Genomic DNA, 25769 nt, shown 5'->3' on the forward strand with positions numbered 1-25769 from the left:
TTTTCCCTTTATTTATCTTAAGACCAGCCAATCTCCCAAATTCTTCTATCACCTTCAACAATTTCTCCATACTCCTTTGTGGTTCCTCCAATGTAATCACAAGGTCATCGGCAAACGCCTTTAGTTTAAATTCTCTCTTCCCGATTTTTATTCCTTTGATATCTTTTTCTCCTCTTATTTTATTTGCCAGGATCTCTAAAACCAAAATAAATATAAGTGGGGATATGGGACAACCTTGTCTTGTCCCCTTTGTTATCTTGACATCCTCTGTTAATGCACTATTAATAATTAATTTTGCAGATTGGTCCGAATAGATGGCTTTAATTCCATTTATAAACTTTTCCCCAAATTCCATCTTTCCTAATATCTTTAACATAAATTGCCAAGATACGTTGTCGAACGCCTTTTCTGCATCAATAAAAATCAGGGTCGCCTTTTTATCTATTTTTAGGTCCAAATATTCAATCATATCCACTATTATTCTTATATTATTTTTCATTTGGCGGCCGGGTAAAAAGCCAGTTTGGTTGTTGTGTATCAGCTTATTTAATGTTTTCTTTAATCTTTGAGCTAAAATATCCGTAAATAATTTATAATCAAGATTTAACAACGAAATTGGCCGGTAATTTTTAACATTTGTCAAATCGGTATCTTGTTTTGGGATCACCGTAATAAATGCCTCCTTCCATGAATCTGGGATTCGTCCATTCATTAGAGTCTTATTCATTACTTCCAGCATAGCAGGTATCAAGTGTGGTGCTAAATCTTTGTAATATTTTGCCGTTAGGCCATCGGGGCCCGGAGCTTTTCCAATTTTTAGTTTTTTAATTGCTTCCTTCAATTCTTCCTCCGTTATTTCTGCATCTAATTGCTCTTGGTCTTCTTTTGATATTTTCTTTGGTTTATTATCTTCTAAATATAAATCCATTTCCTCTTCTTCCTCGATTCCCCTTTTGTAAAGTTCACCGTAAAATTCTTGAAATGCTTGTTTAATTTCTTTTGGGTTTTCGGTCAATTTATCTTTCCATTTGATTTTGTTTATAATATTCTGATTTAATCTCCTTTTTAACTGCCACGCTAATAATTTCCCAGTCTTATTAGCGTACTCAAAGTTCTTTTGTTTCAACCATTTTAATTTCCACTCTAATTCTTGATTTATTAACGCATCAAATTGAATTTGTAACATTTTTATATCTTGCTTTAATTCTTGATCTTTCGGTTTCTTTACCAGTTGTTTTTCCTTGTCCTCCAGCTCTTTTATAATTTCCTTCTTTTTCTTTTCTCTCTCCTTCTTTCTAATGATATTTTGCGATGTCAAAAAGCCCCTCATTACCGCCTTACTGGCGTCCCACACCACATTTGAATCCGTTCCTTTATTAGCATTTAATTCAAAATATTCTGCTATTGCTCTTTTCGCTCTATCCACCACCTTTTGGTCATAGAACAGACTCTCATCCATTTTCCATCTTCTCCTGACACCTTCTCCTTTCATCTCCATATATATGGCATTATGGTCAGACATGGTTCTTGGTTGGATTTCAACCTTATTTACTCTTAGCATTACAGCATTTGATACCCAGATGTAATCAATTCTACTTGAACTCTGGTTAGGCTCCGAGTAGTATGTATATTGTTTTATATTTGGGTGTTTCTCCCTCCAGGCATCTCTTAAACTTAGGTTTTCTACTAATGTAAAAAATGACTTTGGTAATTTGCCTTCATTGGAACCTAGTCTCCTTATTGTTCTATCCAATATTGGGGCCACTACACCATTTAGATCTCCCAAGAGAATAATTCTTTGGTCCAAATATTCCGTCAGGCTATCCTCTAATTTTTTATAAAATTTTGATTTTTTATTGTTTGGTGCGTATATTCCCACCAGCAGGATTTTTTCGCCTTGCCAGATAATTTGTACCATCACCACTCTTCCCTCTTCGTCCTTAAAGATCAGCTTAGGTTCCAGTTTTTGTTTTACATAAAATACCACCCCACGTTTTTTTCTTTTGATCTGCCGTTACAAAGTCCAAGCCTAACCTCTTATTTATCAAAACTCTCTTATGTTTTTTTGAAATATGGGTTTCTTGCAAACATACAATGTCCAAATTTTTCTTAATCAAAACGTGTTCTACTTTATTTCTTTTGTATTTATTGTTTAAACCGTTTACATTCCATGACTCAATTCTTAGAGTCATGTCCTTGAGAAAATTTCTCGTTAAAACTACTTAAGTATTTACACTGTCTTCCTTTGCTTGTTCCTCGCTTTCTTCTTCTTCCTTCTCCTCCTGGTCACTTTCCTCTTCTTCTTCTCCTTCTTCCTGTTCTTGTTCCTCTTCCTCTTTTTCTTCTCCTCCCACTGCTCCTTCTTCCGGTATCTCCAATTCCTCCTTGCTTTTCTTCTTTTCCTTCTTTTCTCCCTCTAATCCTAACTCTTTCGGGTATCTTCTCGTAAATTTCTTCAGCTCCTGCTCATTTCTTATCTTGAACCTTTTATTTTTGAAATAAAAAGTTAATCCTTCCGGGAATTCCCACCTGAAGCTTATTCCTTTTTTGTTTAGAATTCCTGCTAATAGGCGGTATGGATCTCTTTTTTGTAAAAATCTCGTTGGGATTTCTTTATAGATAAAGATTTCCCTTCCGCCAATTATTAATTTCTGGGTGTGACTTAATCTCAAAATTTCATTTCTTATATCCAATGAATTAAACATCACCAGGCAATCTCCTGGTAGTTTCTTTGCTCTGGCCTTAACCGATTTCACTCCTATTCTAAAAGCATTTAGAATAGAGTATTCCAAATTTTCTTGTTTTACATCCAGCCATCTTGCTAATTCTGTCACCAGCCTTTGCCTGATGTTCTCATTTGCTTCCACAGGGATTCCCCGGAATTTAAGATTCAATTGTTTTTGTCTGAGTTCGAGCAAAGCTAACTTATCCAACATTTCCTCCTGTACCTTATTCACATCCACCACTTCCTCTTTTACCTTCTCTGTCTCTTTCTTTGATTGATTTACCTCTTTTTGTATTCTCTTAACTGTGCTTTCTATTGTTTTGGACTTCGTTGATAACTCTTTCACTTGTTCTGTTAACTCTCCTACCACCTTATCAAATTTCTGATCCATTGACTCTTTTAAATCTTCCAACCTTTTTTCAATGTTCAATTCACTTTGCCTTATTTCCTTTTTAATCTCTGTTAATAGCCCCTCCCACTCTTTTCCTTCCTCCTGTTTCGAAGTCCTTCTTTCAGTTGGGGTTGCACTTCCTTTATGCCCTTTCATCCTGCTATTTATATCTATTATTTATTATTCCTGTACTTATTCTTTTCCCCACCAGGGGGCTTTCTTTTGCACAATTCCGTTCTTATACTTTTTAGTGCAACCACTTTCCCCCCCTATAGATGGCGCTTCTCTACGCTATACAATATACAGTAGGGTGAGCCCTCCCACACCGTTACTTTCAGTTTCTTTGTTCTCGCAAACCCTCCGCTACTTTCGCTTTCTTTGTTTCAACCAGGCTTCCCTTTTCGATATTATGTTTCCAAAATACAGTCTCCGCGCTCTAATTCCGAGGTTTTATCAATCAAAGTCCGAGTCCCAAATCCAACCTAGCAGTCCAGGAGTTCTTACCAGTCACAGTTCGTTTTTTTAAAATGAAAAGAAAGCGATGATCCAAACCTGCAAAGAAAGATCCCCCCCCAATAAGCCGGCCCTTTGTCCACGCAGCTCCTTAGCTTCTTAACTTCTCTCAGCCTCCGATTCTTTCCGCCCCCGTTCTCACTCGGTCTTTCAGGTCGCCCGGAGGTTAGCTGCTAATTTTATATTTTTCAAAGTCCGCCAGTCTTTTCAAAGTCCGCCAGTCTTTTCTGATAATCCTCAGCCGATGTTTGTAATCCACGAGGCTGATGCCTCCCCTCCTAAATCCTCCGCTCGCCCGTCTAGTGCTTTTGTATAGGGGGTTTTCTTTCCAGCAAGGAAAAACTTTATAGACAGATTTTTTCCCTCAATACGCTATTTCAGGGGGTTCTCAGCATGCTCTCTCACAGTCTCTACAGACCAGTCCGCCCCTCGTTGTCTCTCGGCCAAATCGGGACCCCTCTTGTCTCCTCCGCTTTAGCCTTTGTTTAAAAGCCCGATACCAAACAGATGACTAAGCGAGAAGGAAACTTTCGCTCTTCTCCTCCCCTCTACGAGATCTCCGCAGCCTTTTATAACTTAAACTTTAAATATCACTGTCCGTTTTGATCTTCACAACCCCCCGGCTCCGATGGTAACTTACCGGGGAGTTTTTTAGAGTCTTTTCTCACTTTCACAGGAACGTTGTCTTTAGTTCATCTTGCGCAGTTTTTCCGAGCGCCATTTTCACGCTAATGTAGAGACGGACTCCCTCTTTACGCCTCTTACATTTGTCCCGATCACCAAAATGCCGAATGCCAAACTATAACTGCGGGTTTCCAAACACCCACCAAACTCTTTATTTCTCCGATCTTACTGTTTTGGAAGCGGGCTGCTTTTCATCTGGAGCTCGAGGCTTCGCGTCGTTAGGAGGGTACGATGTCCCCGTCTTGTGTCTGCCCTCCGCTCCCTTCTCCAAAGTCCTTTTTTCCAAAAAACCCTGGCTTTGGGAGCACAGCAAATGACACCGCCGGGTGCACTGAACTTCAAGGTAGCCCCCCTTGAAGTAGTTGGGTCCGCACAGCCTTTGCTCGACCCCCTTTCCTCCTAATTACGCTCGGGGACCCCAGAAGGGTCTCTCCGCGCTCCTCACGATGGCCGCAGCTCCACCGGAAGTCCTCCGACAACCGTTTCTCAATGTAAGTGAAACAACCAGAACCGTGATGTGCAAGGGAACTCAGAATTTCTCTAATTTCCCACCCTCGCAAAGTTCGGTTAAAGACCTCTCTTAGAAAACAGGCGAACAGCTTAATGACCCCTTATCATATTGATAGATTGGGTTTCTCATGGGGTGAGCTGACAATTCATTTTATGCTAAGGACATTGATCAGTTATCGCAGGAGAAATATTACGGGAAAGAGCTGACAAACATGACTTTCGCCATTATGGAATTTCCCTACCAATGAAACCGATTGGCATTTTCACTAACTCTCTGTTGTGACTCGAGGACCCATCTCCCGCATTCAGAAATAAAACACCGTGACACATAATTTTTGGATAATGGAAGGGAAAAGGCCACAACTGTATTGGTTACAGCATGTGAGTGGTATTGGCTTAGGCATTGGGTTGAACAAACTACAGTAGACTCCCCCCGCAGAGCATGGAGTCACTCAAGGGTTAACCGCCCAGGAGGTGGAGCCTGTTGATGCGAAATACAACTGGAAGCTCCACCCCTGAAGTCACCGGGGGTCGTGCCATGGCCCTAGCCACCAACAGGATCCACTTTACTTATCGCTTAATTATACCTAGCTTATCAACCAATAAAACTGTGCGACTACTTGAAACCTAATTTGTCTGTTTGATTTCTCTCTCTCTCTCTCTTTTTAAGGTACAATACGGTTACACTGGGAAAATGGCGGCCACCAACTTCATGGCATGAACACGCCTAAAGGCAATACAGGTAGGTTCCTTCTCTCTCTCTCTCTCTCTTTTACATTTTTTAATAAATCTTTTTATTATTAATATTATTTATTTATTTCTATTTATACTATTTATTTATTTAATTATCTTATTTATTTATTTATTTATTTATCTTTTAACTACGCTTTTATTATTATTTATACATGGGCTGCTGTGTATAATTATTCAGCAACTATAATAAAGCAAGGCGCAATAATAACAGCCGGGTGGTTAGGAGATGAAGCTTAAAACGCTCAAGAACTAGCAAAAGCCACGGCCGGATGGTACAACAAAAGGAACACCTTTTGAATTTCCCTCCAAGGCTCCCCAGAAAACACACAGCAGCAGCTCAATGGGGGGGCGGGGCCTCTGCAAACCGGGCGAACAAAAGGAGTGGCTTTTAAATTTCCCCGCCAAAGCTCCCTCACCAAACCCACAGTCACGGCAGCGCTTGCAGGAAATAAACAGATCAGCCCTTACAATTGTTTTGCTGGACCAAGGGGCCGCTTTTTAAAATTTTCCCGCCACTGTAGAAAAGCCTCAACGGCCACAATAACAGCAACCAAGAGCTATGACGTTGAAAAACCCCGAGGGTAAAGCACTTGGTCCCCTCCAAATAGTCCTCACAGTCGGAATAGCACAGAAAATAAGAATTGGGGGAGAAAATTAAAGGGTAAAGCACTCAAATCCTTTCAAATGTGCCCCGAAAGCAGCGACAAACCACGGGGTTCCTCCCCCCCCCTTTACCAAGAGCCACAGGGAGTAAATGGGCGGCGGAAAAAGGTAAGGCTGTGGGCAAACGCCCCCCCCCCCGCCTATGCAGGAGCCGGCTCCCGCCCCCAACACCTCCCCTCCCGGAGGAGGAGAGGCTTTATTCACTCTGTTGCTCTTGGTCACATTTTGGAGAGAGGTCACTTTGGCCGTAGCTATTATGTCGTTGTTCTAATAGGTTCTTATGTTATTTGTTCCAGGCAGCATTGGACAAGATCTCCCTTGGACTCTCATTCTGATTGTTTTTGTATCCACCATTTTTCTGTCGATGGCCTGCACATTTTTTAAGAAGAAAATATCCAGTCGGAGGAACAAAGGTAGAACCCTCTCTATGACTCTTCCTTCCATCTCAACTGTGATGGAGGCTCCCTGCCAAATATGCCCCCACCTCCCATTTGTGTATCCTGGAAGACAGGGCTTGGTCATTGCCAAGGACTAAATAATGTGTCTCATGTTGCGCATTGCAGATATTCCCTCTGTAGTAGAGGGCGAGATGCATCCGCCAACCGAGAGCACAATGATGAACCTCCCTGTGATGATTTCTGCACCCGAGAGAACAACAATGAGCCCCCCTAGCTATGATGAGGTCCAGGTGAGACGAGTATGTCAAGAAAATAAGGGATGATGGTTCAGTGCTACTGTTAGATGCCACCGCCATCACAGAGTAGTGAGAGACTTCAGGGGTTTTGGCGTCTGCGATGATTGCCCCCCACATATGTTATCCTGCTGCCCACAGGTGCAGTAGAAGGCAGTGCCCTGTGGCCAGTTTCAAAGTCAGATTTAACTGGTGGACTTCTGTACATTTAAGGAGGAGTGGCGGCACCATCTGTTCCTTTGCCTCAGGCTGAAAAACGTCTGCAACCGGCCTTGGTTGCCTCCACTCTTTGGTGACTAACTGCACCAAAAGAAAATCTATTCTTGTCTCTTTCTAAAATACTACAGTGGTACCTAAGGTTAAGGACTTAATTCGTTCTGGATGTCCGTTCTTAACCTGAAACTGTTCTTCACCTGAGCTACCACTTTAGCTAATGGGGCCTCCCGTTGCTGCTGCGCTGTCGGGGCACAATTTCTGTTCTCATCCTGAAGCAAAGTTCTTAACCTGAGGTACTATTTCTGGGTTAGAGATCTCTGTAACCTGAAGTGTCTGTAACCTGAGGTATCACTGTAATGATATCATTGGCCCAAAATGTTAAACTCTAATAGAATTGAAACAATATTGTCTGACTAAAGCAGGAGAGCACGGCAGCCCTGTTCTTAGCTTAATTGTGATGAGAGATCCGGGAACCTGTAGACCCAAAAGCTATCCCTAAACACTTGAAGTAAGAGGTATAGTTGAGTCACCTGCCATTCGCTGAATTTGTGGCTGAGTTGGTGGTTTAGGTGGGCTCCAAGTCTCTTCCGGGAGCTGCTTCCCAGAGTCTCCTCTACCGTGTTGTTTAACCTGCTCCTCTTTCTCCTCCACCTGCAGGCTGACCGGAACGGAGGAGAAGGTACATCGTGCTCAGAAACACCAGCCTCTGATTGCACCGCATCTGACCCAGTTACCTGTGACTGCAGCTAGCTAGCTTGGATCCAGAGCTGAGGACCCAACTGAAGAACCCGAGTGACTGCCAGACAAGCTGGGGGGAGACGCTGACACCCCCACCCCCACCATGTTCAAGAACACTGTCCGAAAAAGGTCATGGGTGAAAATCAAGAAGAGGGGCTTTTCTCTGATTTCACGACCATCCTGGGGCTGCACTGGAAAAGCTGCTGGGAGTATCATGGGACTCCCCCCCCCCCGCCTGCCTTGCTCATCTCCCCCCTCCTGGGACCCTTATATAGAGGAGCTGAGTCTTTCCTTTTAGCAACTGGTCTTCAGAAGCATTTCTCCCTCCAGCTGTGGAGGCAGAACTATGCTCGGGGGTGCTATTTAATATCTACATGAAGCCATTGTTAGGGATTTTGGGGGCAAGGGGTGCCTTTTACCAACTGCAGCTGGTTTGACAGCTACGGCCATACCCGGACCCTGAAAGCCTTTCCACAGTAGTTCATATACTTCAAGACTGGATTGCTGCAACGTGGGGCTTTCCTCTCTTGATATGGAAGCCGCAGCTGTTGCAGAATGTTGCAGCGTGGTCGCTGATAGGTGTGTGGCTTTGTCAGCACGAACGCCCCCTTTTCAGAGCTCTGCACCGGTTGCCAATTGGCCAATGTCCTGCCAACCTCAAGGTGTTCACGTTAGGATGGGCAACGGCTGTTTTTTGCACAATCAAAGCAACACCTTGACGGGGTCAGGGCATAACGGGGCATAGTGGGGGGTTAAAGCGCATAAGGGGGTTGAATTGGGCTGGGAGAAGACCCAGAACACAATCCCCGGGCAAATCGGGAGTTGCCTGTATGAAGAAGAAGAAGAAGAAGAAGAAGAAGAAGAAGAAGAAGAAGAAGAAGAAGAAGAAGAAGAAGAAGAAGAGTTGGGATTTGATATCCCGCTTTTCACTACCCGAAGGAGTCTCAAAGCGGCTAACCTTCTCCTTTCCCTTCCTCCCCCACAACAAACACTCTGTGAGGTGAGTGGGGCTGAGAGATTTCAAAGAAGTGTGACTAGCCCAAGGTCACCCAGCAGCTGCATGTGGAGGAGCGGAGACACGAACCCGGTTCCCCAGATTACGAGTCTACCTCTCTTAACCACTACACCACACTGGCTCTCTGTAAAGCCCGTAACAGCTTGGGAGCAGTTCACATACAAAACTGCCTTACCCCACATATGCCCACTCATCTGCTTCGATTGGCAGAATTGCACTAGTACAGGGGCCCCAAAATACCCGCCCTGTGTGTGTCAGAACTAAACCCTACAGCATGGCAGAGCTTGCACTTTGGAACTCCATGCCTGTAGAAATCAAGCAAGTGCCTTCACTTTCGTTTGCAATGACAGTGAACAACAACATCACTTTAAAAATATATATTTTTATTGAACGATTTTCCTTTTTTAAACAAAACATATTATCAAACAATATAGTCAATTACACCCCCCTTTCATTCCCTCCCATCCCTCCCTCTTCCACCCTACAAAGACTTCCCTCAGCTCCCCTCTCTGGTTTGTTTATACATATTATTCTCTGCATGTTGTAATATAATATAATAATAATAATAATAATAATAATAATAATAATAATAATTTATTTATTTATTTATTTATTTATTTATTTATTTATTTATACATACCCCGCCCATCTGGCTGGGTTTCCCCAGCCACTCTGGGCGGCTTCCAACAGAATGTTAAAATACAACAATCTATTAAACATTAAAAGCTTCCCTAAACAGGACTGCTTTCAGGTGTCTCCTAAAAGTCTGGTAGTTGGTTTTCTATTTGACATCTGGTGGGAGGGAGTTCCACAGGGCGGGAAAGTTGTACATATCATTGCCTTATTTATCATATGTTGTACTAATAAATTTGTGGATGTTTATTCAAAACCTGCCAAGGAGTCCAAGTCCTTTTGTTGGTTTTTTTCAATAGTTTGTACAAATTACCTTCTTTTTCTCTTTACACTTCCAACATGTATTTGACCAAAACAAACAAACAAACAAACATGGAACAACAACATCACCTTGAATCTGTTTCAGTATTTTAACTTTTGACTTTTTTAAAGTAGGGCTGTATTTTTTTAAACTGATTTTATCTTTTGCAAACCGCTTTGAGATGCTACCAAATGCATGCCCTCCGAAATGTCAAGGCGAGAAACTGGGCCACTGCTTCTGTGTGGAAAAATGGGATGCTCCAGTTTTAACAGGACAGTTGAGGGCATCTGAAGTAGCAACAGCTTTTCTTCCAAATGAAGAAGTTACATTATCCATTCTATTGTAACTATTCTTTAATATTATGTAAACCACTTGTGAGGTCTGCCTGAAAAGCGTTATATAAATACTGCAAATAATAATAAGACAAATGTATATTTTAAAACCCCAGGGACTACAGTGTTAACTGGTGTATTTATTTTTGAAATAAAGAAAATGTATGCCTTCAGACTCCCTGGAAAAGACCCTGATGTTGGGAAAGATGGAGGGCACAAGGAGAAGGGGACAACAGAGGACAAGATGGTGGGACAGTGTTTTCGAAGCGACTGGCATGAGTCTGACCAAACTGCGGGAGGCAGTGGAAGATAGGGGTGCCTAGCGTGCTCTGGTCCACGGGGTCACGAAGAGGCGGACACGACTAAACGACTGAACAACATGCCTTCAGATGATTGGGCCTTCTGACTGCAGGGGCAGATGGGAATTGTAGTACAAAATGTCTGGAGGGAAGATAAATAAGTTGAACTTGAACTTGCCCCCAGAAGCTCAAGAGAGGACTCTGGAATGGGGTCCCTTAAAAAGGGTGTTAGGCAAATTCAAAATGGAGGAGGAGTTGTTCAAAGCTCTTAGTAACAATGTGGACCCTCCACCGACAGAGGCACTCGACCTCCAGATACCAGATATTACAGGGTCGTATAGCTAAAGAGCACTGTTGATTTCATACCCTCCCTTTTGTGTGTTATTTTAATTTATCCATGCATTTTAATGCATATGTTTTACTAATGACACATATTGTTCACAATTATTGGTTGAGGAACTCTACTGCGAAATGAACCCCAAAATTCGAAGGGTGGTTGTGCTTCAGTTCACGTTTTCTTTCAGGAAGCGTGAAAGGCTTGCAAAACCTTAAGACTGCTTCATTAAGTGATTTAAAACATCTCCAAGACTCCAGACAGCTGCAATGTAACCCTGCAGTGCCGTGTGTATGGAGAGGAAAAATTCAACATCATATGGAAGAGAAATAAGGCCCCCAGGTTCTCCACTGGAGTTTTGGCTAAGTGAAATTTTTGACAATGTCAAGACTCTCCATGTCTCCTGGCGAAAAGGTTCCAATGACTCCACGTTCACCTGCATGGTCAGCAGTTCTGAAGATTGAAAGGAAACCTCAGTTGACATGCTCAAAATCTGCACAAGTGATAGAGGTGAGAAATGTATCCTCTCTCCCACCCCCCATTTTTGAGAGTCATTGCTTGGGGTGGTGAATACTTGGGGTATCGCTAAAAGTCAAGGAGAAGTGTGTGGGGGTGTGCAGAGCATTTGTGTTTTTGAAACTAAATGGAAACAGGAATGGAAAACCTCCATACTTCTGCTGGAAGTTGTGGCAAGCACAGAAAAGACCCACCATTTCTCAGGTACACAGGAAACTGCCTTACACAAAATCAAACCATTTAGTTCACAATTGTCTACACCAGGGGTTGGCAATTTTTAAAAAACGTGGGCCAGTCCACTGTCCCTCAGACCTTGTGGTGGGCCGGAGAAGCGGCACCGGGGGGCGGTCCTGGAAGAAGAGGCGAGGGGGGCAAGTAGTCCTCCTCCCCACCCTCCACCCCCAGCCGCTGCGCTTACCTTCCCAGGGGCTGCCGCCACCACCACCACTGCTTCTTCTCTCCACCCCCAGCCGCTGCGCTTACCTTCCCAGGGGCTGCCACCACCACCACCGCTGCTTCTTCTCGTGGGTAGGCAGAGCGAGCTCGCCCGCTCCGCTCTCTGGCCCACAGGAGCACCAGGGCAGCAGCGGTGGTCGGAATATGAGCAGTGCAAAAGGGCTGTCTCCGGAGAGGGGCTGCTTAAAATGGTACTCAGTCCCCTTCCTCCTCTAGGCAGGGCAGGGAGAAGCCAGGAGGAGGGAGGGAGGAGGCACCACTGCGGTGTGGTTGGGGGGGATGGGATGGCGCAGGGGGGGATGGCGCAGCCCGAATGAACAGAATCCCCACGCTGATCCTCGGTCAGTCCGTGGGCCGGATCCTGAAGGTAATTGGGCCTGATCCATACTGCGTGCCTTAGTTTGCCAACCCCTGGTCTACACTGCCTGGCGGTGGCTCTGCAAGGTTTAAGGCTGAGAGTTGCTCCCAGCCCTTTTCTGGAGATGCCATCAGGGGTTGAGCCTGTGACCTTCATCGATTGAGCTATGGCCCTTACCCCTTCTCCTACCAATCTCTCCCCCCCCCCCCGCCATTCACATAAATAAAGACAAATGAATTTGTAGTAATAAATATTGCAGGAAGATACTCACGCTCTCTGTCTGCCACTGCTCTCTCTGTAAAAAAACGAGCTGTTCAAAGCAGTACCCACACCCTTCTTTTTTCTAGCTACAAAGAATGTGATTTGAGGTGTGGCCTTCAAGGAAGCAGCTCTGAGCAGATTGAGAACTCAGTTACATTCGTCACAATAATCTGATTTGGATGCGTTTTAAACATGCAACACCAGATGGCGCCAGAGAGCAAGAATTGTTTAAAATTGGATTTCTCATTGTATTTTTTTTCTTTTGATAAGAAAGATCAAACATTTCTCCGATGAAAATAGCGACATCCCATTCCAAAATGATAATTTTACAACTTATACCCAACACATTGAGCTTTGCCAATAAAAGCAGTTAAAGATCCCTCCCCCCCCAAAAAATCATTATTTGGGGGAAACTTTGCAGCCAGGTACCCATTTTTGAGCTCCTGTGAAGCTCTGTTTTCAGAGGACCCTTTAAAGATGACACGTGTTATTGTTATGATGTCAGCTGATGGACATGTGGGTTGCCCCTGTCAAAGTTGGCCTGCGAGGGTGAATGTCTATTTCATTGGCTGGATTCAGTTTTTCACCATTGCATTAAGTCAAGTCTTCTGAAGAGTTTGTGGAATCTCCCTGCCCAACCATGACAGGAAAATAGCAGAAATTTACCCGGTAGCTACCTTTAGGAACACAGGGAAAGTTGTGGTTGTTTTGGCCAACATTTTTTCTTTCTCCTGCAAGTGTGTTAGACATAATGTCACTAAGTGCCTGGTTCCTTGGGGGAGGCTAATTGCAGGTTTTGCCATTCTCAATTGCATACATTGCGATTGTCATTAAGGTCTCTGAGATGTGCCATATTTTTCTGCTTTTGACCAGCCACCTCCTGGTTTCCAGAATCTGAACCATAACAAAACAATAACAAAGGCCAAGCTATGTTCTTAAAAACCCTGCTTGGTGTTCAAAACTGGAGCTAAGTACATAAGCTCCAGCATGCTCCAATTCCATATAGCTTTCTGGCACACGTATGTAGATAGAGGATACTGCTGCTTTTCAAGACAGACTGCTACACATACCTAATATTGTTATGAAAGAAGGCAGGAAATCTGGCATCTGCACGGAGAGGGGAATGACCATAATTGGAACAGTGTTATTAGAGATGTTTCTAATGCTGTTGCAGATACCCCACAGTCAGTTCCAGGACCATGCTGCAAGATGTGTCGCCCATGGCCCCTTCTATACTCCTCATAAGTATTATAAGCCAGGCGATCTCATAATTGGTGGGGCCGTCTCTCAGATGCTACTGTTTTTTGATTCATTTTCCTTCACTGAATACCCTACTCTTGATACTAGCTTTCCCATGTAAGGATCTTTTGCTTTTCTGTATTATGCCAAAGGTTGTCACCTGAGGATAAACTATTTGCATCCTTAAAGGAATTGATAGCACACATGTGAATGTTTATCAGTAGACACTGGAGGGGTTGTTGCACATAGTGTATTTCAGAGGGCGCTGTTAATCATTTCTAAAAGATCCATTCAGCTGCAAATGATTTGTTGAATCTCGCATCTAGTTTGATCATTCTAAAATGACTTTTAAACTGATGTCTTCTAATCCCACAACGCCCAATACAAATGCCTCAGGATTAGGGTGTAACAATGTATACAGGCTATGACTTTCTATATATTGCAGTTCTGTGTGGTCCTGCAAATTTGCAGTCCTCTCAACAGTCTGTCAACTAATTCATATACAGTGGTTCTCAAACTTAATCCATTCTGGGATTCTGTTTGACTCCTAAAACCATTCGGAAACTGAGGCGCAGCTTCCAGTTGGTTGCAGAAGCCGCGTCGGATGTTCGGCTTTGGAAAAAAATTCGGGAAAACCGGAACACTTCCGGGTTTGCAATGTTTGGGAGCTGATTTGTTTGACAATTAAGCCATCACAGTACAACTGTGCTATTGATCAAGCACGACAGTTACCAAGCCACTTTACAGGTACTTTTTTAAATTTCCTGGTGACATATCATCTAACTTTTTTTTCCAGTCTTGTGACAAAGAATTACCGGCAGGTCCTGGCCTTGGTATTTGCTGTAAATGAGATTAATGAACATCCCAAGATATTACCTAATGTTTCCTTGGGATTCCACATCATTGAGAGCTACTTCAGTCAGAAGCGGAACTACTATGTTGCAATGAAGTTGTTTTCTACACAGTACAGATTTGTCCCCAATTATACCTGTGATGTCCAGAACAACCTAATCGGAGTCATAGGAGGGCTAGGAGCTGAAACATCCCACCATTTGGCTGCCATCTTGGACATCTACAAATTCCCACAGGTTTTTAGAACTGGAACACATTATTGTCTTTCCTTTTTTTTTTTTTTTGCAAACTTCTTTTTATTTTTCATCAGAAAGAAAGAAAATAAACACTCACAAATCATCATACAAATATTTACAATATTACATAAACTCCGCCGTGTTTTTTTTTTTGGACTTCCTTCCTTCTTTACTCTGGTTTTCTAATTTTACATCATTCCTTCGCTTTACCTTCTTTTATACATGTTTTGTTTTCTTATTATAGTCATATCTCTTTCCATATTTTTGTTCTGCTGCAAGATTACTATCAAACCTGTAAGTGCCTTCAAATTTTATATTCTTTCATATAGTTTATAAATTTGCTCCATTCCATTTGAAACCTCTGATCTCTTTGCTCTCTTATTTTTTCCGTTAATTTCGCCAATTCTGCATATTCTAATAATTTCCTTTTCCAATCGTCTATCGTTGGTACTTCTTTTACTTTCCAATTTTGCGCCAGTAATATTCGTGCCGCTGTGGTGGCATATAAAAAGAATTTTTGATCCTCCTTTTTAATCTCCTCCCCTACTAGGCCAATTAGGAAGGCTTCCGGTTTTTTAATGAATGTATATTTAAGTATTTTCTTTAGTTCATTATAAACTGCTTCCCAATAATTTTTAACTTTTTCACATGTCCACCACATATGGTAAAACTCTCCATCTTTCATTTCACACTTCCAACATTTTTTATCATACTTTCTATACATTTTCGCTAATCTTACTGGCGTTAAGTACCATCGGTACATCATTTTCATGATGTTTTCTTTCAAGGTTATACAGGCTGTAAATTTCATATGTTCTTTCCAAAGTTTTTCCCACATTTCCAATTGTATATTATGACCCACATCCATAGCCCATTTCACCATTACCTCCTTCACTTCTTCATCCTTTGTATACCATTCTAGGAAATAGTTATACATTTTTGAAAGTAATTTCTCCTTTCCTTCTAATATTTCTACCTGGAATTTCGATTTTCTATTGTCAAAATTGCATTTTCTTTTATCTTCATTGAATAGATTATACACTTGGTGATACTGAATCCATCCTGTCAAATTTCCAGCCACCTGATCATATGATTTAATTTTCCATCCTTTTCCTGTTTCAATTAGTAAATCCTCATACGTTATCCAATTTTCTTCTTCTGTATTAATTTTTTTTATTGTCAGTATCTCTGTGGGGGACAACCATCTGGGTGTCTTTCTTTCTACCAAGTCTTTATACCTTTGCCACACGTCATAAAGTGGTTTTCTAAATACATGTGCCAGAAATTCTTTATGAACTCTCACTTTGTCCTGCCAGAGGTAGGCGTGCCATCCGTACCTGTTGTTATTATTGTCTTTCCGTTGCCTTTCCGGGAGTGTGTTGTGTGGTTGCTTGTGCAGATGTGTATTCCATTAAAACAAATGTAGCACAAACATTGAAATCTTAGTCAGTATTCAAAGAATTCTGGATGTAAGGGTGGGCAGTTAGAAAAGTTTCATAAATCATTTTTTAAGCAGTAATGTAATTGTGAATGGATAAAGTGTAAGTTCCTCAGGGCTGAAACCAGTGCTGTTATTCTAGAAAAAGAGGTGCCAGAACTCACCACGAACACTTCCCTTGCTCTCTAATAATGGCAATAGTATCTGAATAGTATCTGCCATACCTGATAAAGGCAGGTATCTGAAGAAGTGTGCATGCACACGCAAGCTCATACCAAGAACAAACTTAGTTGGTCTCTAAGGTGCTACTGGAAAGATTTTGTTTTATTTTGTTTTGACTATGGCAGACCAACACGGCTACCCACCTGTAAATGGCAATAGTGCCCACCTTAGAGGAGCCAGAACTGAGTTCTGGCTGACAAAAAGCCCTGCTTTTGCTTTTAAATTTTCTTAATGTGTATTTTATTCTTCCTTCTGTAAATCAATTTGAAACTTATTTTGAGCAGCATAGGATATTATTAAATAAATAAATATTAAAACAAATAAAACATCTGTCCAGAAGAGGGCAACCAAAATGGTCAAAGGCCTGGAAACAATGCCTTATGAGGAACGGCTTAGGGAGCTGGGTATGTTTAGCCTGGAGAAGAGAAGGTTAAGGGGTGATATGATAGCCATAAATAAAAGGATGTCATATAGAGGAGGGTGAAAGGTTGTTTTCTGCTGCTCCAGAAAAGCGGACACGGGGCAATGGATTCAAACTACAAGAAAGAAGATTCCACCTAAACATTAGGAAGAACTTCCTGACAGTGAGAGCTGTTCGGCAGTGGAATTTGCTACCAAGGAGTGTGGTGGAGTCTCCTTCTTTGGAGGTCTTGAAGTGGAGGCTTGACAGCCATCTGTCAGGAATGCTTTGATGGTGTTTCCTGCTTGGCAGGGGGTTGGACTGGATGGCCCTTGGGGTCTCTTCCAGCTCTATGATTCTATGATTCCTTAAACCTGCTCCTTAAAGTACAGGGGAACATTTTACATTGGATGAAGTCTCTTCACAAGCAACTCACATCTTAAATTAATTTTAAACAGAATGTTCAGTTTTCCATAAAATCACACAAACACATCTATACGTTTACAAATTAATTTGTAAAACAACTTCCTGAATCTTCCCCCGTTTTAGTTCACCTACGGTGATTTTGTCCCCATGCTGAAGGATCACTTTCATTCACTGTCTTTGTACTGGACGGCTCCGAATGAAATCCATCAGTACAAGGCAATTGTCCAGCTACTTCTGCATTTCAAATGGATTTGGGTGGGTCTAATGACGATGAATGACGAAACAGGAGAATTATTTTTGAGCAATCTGCTACCAATACTTTCTCAGAAAAACATCTGTGCTGCCTTCGCTGAGAAAATTCCTATAAATGCCTTTTTCAGTGACTTCTTAAATTTGCAAGAAAAATGGAACAGAATATTTGCAGATGTTACAAAAAGTAAAGCCAACGCCATTGTTGTCTATGGAGAAACTTTGACCATGATAACACTGAGAGGTCTGCTGCATGAAGGAGAATCTGAGTATGGGAAATCATTTGGTAAAGTGTGGATTATGGTAGCCCAGATGGACCTTGTAGCCGTGTCCATGCACAAGGACTGGGATATAGAAGCCTTCCATGGTGCCTTGGCCTTCACAGCCCACTCACACAAGGTGCCAGGGTTCCAAAATTTTCTTCACAAATTAAACCCTCATTTGATGAAGGGAGATGGCTTCATCCGACCATTCTGGGAGCAAGCATTCGGCTGTTCATTTCTAAATTCTCATTTTAATGGAGATGATGTGGACGCTTGTACTGGAGAAGAGAGGCTGCAGAATCTTCCAGGGCCTTTTTTTGAAATGAGCATGACTGGCCACAGCTACAGTATCTACAATGCTGTACAGGCTCTGGCAAATTCGGTACATGCCATGTACCCATCCAAATCCAAAGTCATGTTGGGAAGAAGCAAGTTACAGCATAAAAATATGCAGCCATGGAAGGTAGTTTTCACAGCGTTCTGCCTTCACCATGAGAGCACAAGATCTTAATCCAGCCCTCACCCATCTGATGTCTTCCAGATGTCTATACCACGACTCTCATCACTTTCAGTCTGCAGGGCCGATGGTCAGAAATTATCGGAACTGTAGTCTAAAACATTTGGAGGTCATCAGTTGGAGAAGGCTGTAAGTGTCAAAAGCATGTGATTGAATTTAATTGTGTAATTTGAAATTGACATTTGGACATCAGAAACCAATGTAATTTCTCTCATTTAAATTTCAACATATACGACCCTTTCCCTGAAAATTTTAAACCTCAAAATATGAACAAAAACAAAATATTATGAGTGGAGCATCATTTCCCCACATAATAAAGATAAGAAAATATCATGAAAACATTTAAAAATGAAGAATTATAAAGCGCAGAAATCTTGGGAAGGCCTGGTAAAAGAGAATTTTTTTCAGCAAATGTCAAATGCATTAGAACGGCTTGCTTTCCTTCTAAGGGAAGAGAATTCTGGGGAACTTTAGTCACAAATTCAAAAATGCATGTGTGATTCGCGGGGTGTATTTAACACTATGAACAAATATCCACCCACAAATCTAAGTGAATGGAATGGGATACAAAGGCAGAGGAAATATCTTGGATACTAATACAATTCCAACACTGATTATTATTTTTTCCGTTCCACCTAGCTTCATCCTATTCTGAGGAGCATCTCATTCAACAACACTGCAGGAGAAACCGTTCACTTCAGTGAGAATGGAGAATTGACAATGGGGGTTGATATTACAAATCTGATTACTTTTCCCAATAAGTCATTTGTTAGAATGAAAGTTGGAAGAATGGATCCTTGGGCTCATCATGGCAAACAGTTGAGCATTTATGAAGACTCCATTGTGTGGCCTAGAAGTTTCAACCAGGTGGGACATCACTATTGCCTTTAGCTGCCATAAAACAAAAGGAGGGAGGGAGAGGAGAAACAATTGTTTGTCACTTCCTCAGTATGTTTCTATAGTCTTTATCCCAGTGTGTATATATTGGCAAAATCTGAAACTTTTTTTTTTGCTTGCAAAGAAGTCCCACTGTGATGAATGGAGTATGTATAGAATATAAACATTTCTCTGTACATTTTCTTTAAGGTATTATATTATAACAATGATATGTGTTTTTAACTAATGCTGTGTTTGAAAATAGCACATATTTTATCAGTGACTTGTGACACAAAAAGACAAAGACAAGACACTTCATTTTTGTTTCCATTCTTCAAGGGTTCTTGTTGTTGTTGTTCAGTCGTTCAGTCATGTCCGACTCTTCGTGACCCCATGGACCAGAGCACGCCAGGCACGCCTATCCTTCACTGCCTCTCACAGTTTGGCCAAACTCATGCTAGTCGCTTCGAGAACACTGTCCAACCATCTCATCCTCTGTCGTCCCCTTCTCCTTGTGCCCTCCATCTTTCCCAACATCAGGGTCTTTTCCAGGGAGTCTTCCCTTCTTCAAGTAGGCTGCTCTTATTGGGAGCTTTTATTCAGATCCTGATACACCAGCTTTCAGATTCCAGCCCATTCACACTCCTTGTTCTCTCTTCTTTTTGCAACTCACTGTAACCCCCAATTTTCACATGAAAATACACATGACTGTATCTTTAAGATGAATAGAATATGAAGAGCAAGCCTTTCAGTTACCTAGTACAGCTAGAGAAGGACGAGCTTTGGGTGTGTTGTGCATATTTCAATACCATCCTTCCAGATATTCTCATTGGAAAGTTAAGGGACCTGGACCTTTCTTCTAACATCTGTGATTGGATTAAAGACTTTCTGAGAGACCGGTCACAAACAGTGAGGACTGGTCCTGTTACATCTACCTCCCTGAAGTTCAGCACTGGCACTCCACAGGGATGCGTGCTAAGTCCATACCTGTATTCGTTGTATACATATGATTGCATTTCATCTGACCCATCTACTGCAATTATTAAGTTTGCTGATGACACCACCATAACGGGTTTAATTACAGGTGGAGATGAATCTGCGTACAGGGGGGAGGTTCAAAAGGTATCCACATGGTGCTCAGAGAACAATGTGCACCTAAACATTGGCAAGACAAAGGAGATGGTGTTGGACTTTCGGAGGAAGAGAGGGGAGCTAGCCCCATTGTATATCGGGGTGTGTGTGTGTGTGTGTGGAGAGAGTCTCCTCCTTTAAATTCCTGGGAGTCCATCTTAGTGAAGACCTTACTTGGAAGGTCAATACAGCCCAGGTGGTCAGGAAGGCCCAACAGAGATTTCAATTCCTTAGGGCCTTGCGAAAGAACAATGTTAGACAACAACTGATGATTTCCTTAGAAAGTGTTCTCTCATACTGTATTACGGTGTAGTACGCTGGTTTGACAGCCATGGACAGAGAGTCCCTACAGAGGGTGGTGAAGACAGCACAAGACATCATGGGCTGTCCTCTGAGTCTGCTAGACATCATCGCAGGAGACCATTGCCTCAGAAGAGCGAGGGACATTCTCAGGGATGACTCACACCCTGGCCAGCACCTTTTTAATCTCCTGCCCGGAGATATAGAAGCATGATAAGCTGCACCAACAGGTTAAAGAACAGTTTTTACCTGTGGGCAGTGAGGCTGCTGAATGGAAGACAGCAAAATTTTAGCCGACGTTCGGGGTTGGAGGTTGTACGACAGCACATAGATTGTAACAAGGACTGAGAGATTGGGGGGGAGAGGGGGGCTCGTTTAATCTCACTGTAAACATGTGGTAGAGTGACAATAAAGTATTTCTATTTCTATTTCTATATACATTCAATATACCCAAACAAACCTCTGCCATTGTTTAAAACAACAAAGTTCCTCTTGTTTCTCTTCAACCCTACTTTACTCCAACTTCCTTTTTATGGAAGGATTAGGTTCATGAAGACAGGGAATGCTACCAGCACAGAAGGTACAAAGACTGGCTGTCCCAGTTCAAGGCACTGCTCAACATCTCCTGAGCACCTGCACTAATATGACAGAATCCAAGGATAATACTGTGAGGATAGTGATGTTATCATGCGATTTTATCAATATATATTGCCAATGCTAATTATTCACATTTCCTGAGTAGGTGATGCCCCTTTCACTCTGTAATGACAACTGCCAACCTGGTTACCAGAAGAAGAAAAAGGAGGGAGAGCCATTTTGCTGCTACGATTGTGCTCCATGTCCAAAAGGGAAGATGTCTCATGAGAAAGGTACAATATGCAGCACCTAGAGCCGTCTAGCATTCTGCACCGTTGGGCACATCTAGTCAAGAGTATGGTAGCAATGGCACAAAGGTCCTCTTAGTTCAAGTGGTGTGTAGGTGGTGATTAGTAGTAATTACTGGCCAAGAAGTTCTTTACCTAGTATTCCTGGAAACTATCCTGATACCAACCAACTCAAAATACAGTAGTAGTTATGGGCACTTTTCACCTTGGAACCAAAGAAATGAAAGAAATGCATCTACCCTTCAGTGCACAATACTAGGTACCTATCTCAAAGTGAAGTAGTTTTTGAATCCATGGTGATGCTCACCACCAAAAGAAGGAGCCCGAGTGCTGCATTTGACCAGATAAACGAGTGGGGTCTTTTTCTGCAGCCCTTGTTTTGTCCTAGGCAGTTCAAGCTGTGAGGATATTTTAGAGTGAGTTCTTTAGTGCTTAGCCCCAGGGGTCATTTAGTCCTACCCCTTGCCGGAGCCGCCAGGTTGTGAGGATGATTGTGGGGGCAAACGTTGAGTGTGTGACGTCAGGACATGGGTGTGGGGAGCTGGGGGCAGAGCTTGCCTTGAAGGTTGTGCATTAACACAATCACACACTTTTGTCTTAAAAGGAAGACACCATGATTTGATTTTAAAAAGGGGTTGTTGTTTTTTTTAAAAAAAAACAGGAAATCCTATTTTAAAAATAGGAAAAACTATTCCTAAATCCAATTCTTAGCTTCTTGGCTACAACTGCAAAAAGCAAGATCTGGAAATGTTTTTCATCTTCTTCTTTTTTCAGATGCAGAGTTTTGCACAATGTGCCCGAAAGATCATTATCCAAACAAGGAAAAGAATCACTGCATTCCAAAGCTAATAACCTTCTTGTCTTATAAGGACCCTTTGGGGACGAGTTTAGCTATTTTTACACTTTTATTTTCCTTGATCACTGCTCTAGTGCTAGGAGCCTTTATAAGGCACCGCGACACTCCCATTGTCAAAGCCAACAACCGGAGCCTCACCTACACTCTCCTCATCTCCCTCCTGCTCTGCTTCCCTTGTGCTTTGCTGTTTATTGGCCATCCTGTCAAGGTGACGTGTCTCCTCCGTCAAGTTGCATTTGGCATGGTCTTCTCGGTGGCTGTCTCTTCTGTGCTAGCAAAAACCATTACGGTGGTTCTGGCTTTCATGGCCACCAAGCCAGGAAGTTGCATGAGGAAATGGGTAGGGAGAAAGGTGACCAACTCCATTGTTCTTCTCTGCTCTCTTGTTCAAGCAATTATTTGTACCGTATGGCTGGCAATTAATCCTCCATTTCCAGATATTGACATGAACTCAGTGGCTGAAGAAATTGTACTTGAATGTAACGAGGGGTCTGTGATTATGTTCTATTGTGTCCTGGGTTACATGGGCTTCCTGGCTATTGTGAGCTTCACTGTAGCTTTCCAGGCTAGAAAATTACCTGACAGTTTCAACGAAGCCAAGCTAATCACTTTCAGCATGCTTGTGTTTTGCAGTGTTTGGTTATCCTTTTTTCCTACCTACTTGAGCACCAAAGGGAAATACATGGTGGCTGTGGAGATCTTCTCCATCTTAGCCTCCAGTGCTGGGCTGCTGGGTTGCATCTTCTTCCCTAAATGTTACATTATTTTGCTGAGGCCAGAACTGAACAAAAGAGATCACTTGATAAAGAGAAATGTTCACTGATGCTTGAGGGCATTCTGCAACCCTTAGAGTGGACCCAAGTTGCAGAGTAGCCTTCCAACACAACTTCCACTCTCAGGCTTTTATATATTTGCAGTAGGAGATGACGAATGCACCTGCTTTTTGGATTAGCTGACATAGATTATTCTAGTTCCATGGGGTTCCAGAATTGTTTCTGGAACAATTTCATGACCTCTGCTTTCACTTCATCTGTCCTTGAAGCCAATTTCTGTTTTGTATTCAAGACCATCTAGTCTTGATTGCCCTGGGATGAAACTGAGTTGGGAAAAAATACCTCTTCTTTCTATCCTCTGTCAGTCGTGGTTTGGAGAATTTTGCCCATGTGTTGCTTTGGAATACTGTATCTGATGAAATAAGTCAACTGGATCTGATAAGAGATGACATCCTTATTGAGATGTGATGATTTAATAAATCAACATTCCAGTTGTCATACACTGTGTTCTTGCTAGTTATGGATGCTAACACAGCTCTAACTTTTAAAAGACATGTAGTTGACACCTGGAAACAACAGGCCTAATGTCTACACTAGTTGGAAAGCATTTTTAAATTTTAATTATTAAACAGAGGTGCTCTTGTCCCTGAGACTTGTCATTTCCATAGTACATGATAATGTTTGGCCAACATATTATGGAGGTTTCCCTCATCTTCTCTTATATACATGACTCAGGAGCACTAGTTGCTTATGAAAGTAAGTGTTTAAGGGTAATCGTGTGAACACCCCATAGCCAATAGGGATTTAGGGGTGGAGGACTTGGCTTTAGAAGCCTGTTCATCCTCCAACTCTTCCTCCATGTGACTTTGCAGTAGGCATGCACTGTGGGGTTGGCCAATCATCTGCTGAAGGGGCTGAGTAGAAATTTCTGAAAATTGGCACAGATTATCTCCTAGTGAGCGCATAATGCCCATTCCAATGATGGGGATGAAAATCCTTTGGGAGGGGAGTTACTGCAATCCCCAGAATTAGAAAGGTGTGGCAGCCCGGATCTGACATGGTACCATGGGGAGTAAATGCAATATCATTAATTTCCCGTAGTCTCTGGTTGGCAAGTGATGGTCAGCCATCTTTTGACGGATAAGGTATTGGGTAGAATTGGGTGATTTGATGCATCATCCTGATCTGAGGCAGGAGTGATATCACAGGGTATTCCGCTCAAGGGATCTCGGCGAAAGTTTCTGCCCTGAAGCCAAGTGAAGGGCAGATGGGCTATAGAACTTCCAATAACAGCCTGGTGAGTGGGCAGCTTAATTGACCCGTCTTGAGGTGGTCCTTAATCCAGGCAGAACCTTAAGCAAATTTCCACCTTCAACCCAAAGGTTAATTCAGGATACATGCACAAATAAAATTTTAATCACATAAAGTAGTTCTGTTAATTTGTTATCCTGTTAATACGCCAGCCTTTCCTCATGGGTTGTACACTGTGTCTAGGTCCACAATCCAACAAAATATTTACTGAGTACAGCAGAAAGTGGAGTTGGCATGGCAGTAAGGCAAGAATCCCATTTCACATTGCCCTGAACCACCAGTGATGCCCAGAGTGAGATTTATGGCAAATAGGAATTACTTTTGTGTGAACTTAGCTGATTCTTGGCAAAGGCAATACAAACTGAGCAAAATCTCACTGGCAACTAATTATCTCTTAAGGAAGATAATAATAGCTGCAGAATCCAGGAAAATAACCATTAGCAATTTTGTCATGCTAGTTGCAACTTCAAACACACTGGAGAAGTGATAACCATGCATATCATTATCAATAGTGTTGCTTTTCTCTGATGCAGTGGGCACTCAGAGCCAGTAAGCAAGGTCAAAAATAAACACCTGAAAAGAGCAATGAAACCCTTGTGCTTTTTAGAATTGCATCTAGGACTATGTAGGGCTCAGACATTACCATACCCTTTCATATGTTAGGTTATGCTTTCGACAACTCTCTCTGCAGCCGCGGGTTGACTGGAACAGAGAGGGCTGTTCAGCGAGGCCAGAATTGCCATCCTGTGAATCCCATCCTTCGGTCAACTCTTGTGACCTTGAAAGCTTTTGCAAAAAGCTGCTGCAATGACGACCGTGAGGACGATGGCTGCTGCTGGTGATTCAAGGGCTAGAACCAGGGCTGAGAGTCCTCTCAGGGGACCCAGGAAGGGCACAATGCCCAAACCATGCAAACAAGTTTGCTCTGGCTGCCCATGTTCTTCTGAGCCAGGATCAAAAGTTCTTGCCTTAATTCAGAAAGTCATTGGGTTCAGGATACCGTAAGAGCCTCCTGATCCCTTATCCCTGAGGTCTTGGGTGTGTGTGTGTTTATCTCTGTTAGTGCCCTCCCCCCAATTCATAGCTGTCAACCCTCCCTTTTTTGCCTTCCCTTTTGGGGAGGCTGTCAACCTTCCTTATTCCAGCTATGGCTGGAATAAGGGAATTTCCCGCAAAAAAAGGGGAAAGGTTGACAGCTATGCCCCCAATGGCTCAGAAACACAGCTTGTCTCCACCATCAGCCATATGCATCCAGAACTGTGGGCCGATTCTGTGGAACTCTGTCCTGGCTGAGAGCAGGCAGGCTCCCTCCCTCTCTCCCTCCCAGGTGAGGAACTTTTATTTCAGCAGGGTCCCATCCCCCCCCCCCATTTTCATAGTCAATTTTAAGAGACTTCTAATTTCTAC

General features: G+C 42.5%; 1 protein-coding gene across 1 annotated transcript; it reads left to right on the forward strand.

Annotated features, from left to right (window-relative positions):
• Positions 1-17472: 17472 nt before the first annotated feature.
• Positions 17473-25378, forward strand: LOC117061468 (vomeronasal type-2 receptor 26-like). The gene is made up of 5 exons (XM_033174306.1): positions 17473-18096; positions 18871-19098; positions 21281-21407; positions 22197-23058; positions 25318-25378. Exons 1-5 carry the CDS (start codon positions 17473-17475, stop codon positions 25376-25378), a joined length of 1902 nt encoding a protein of 633 aa, XP_033030197.1.
• The last annotated feature ends 391 nt before the right edge of the window (positions 25379-25769 follow it).

The sequence above is a fragment of the Lacerta agilis genome, chromosome 17 (genome assembly GCF_009819535.1).
Source record: "Lacerta agilis isolate rLacAgi1 chromosome 17, rLacAgi1.pri, whole genome shotgun sequence".
Lineage (NCBI taxonomy): Eukaryota > Metazoa > Chordata > Lepidosauria > Squamata > Lacertidae > Lacerta > Lacerta agilis.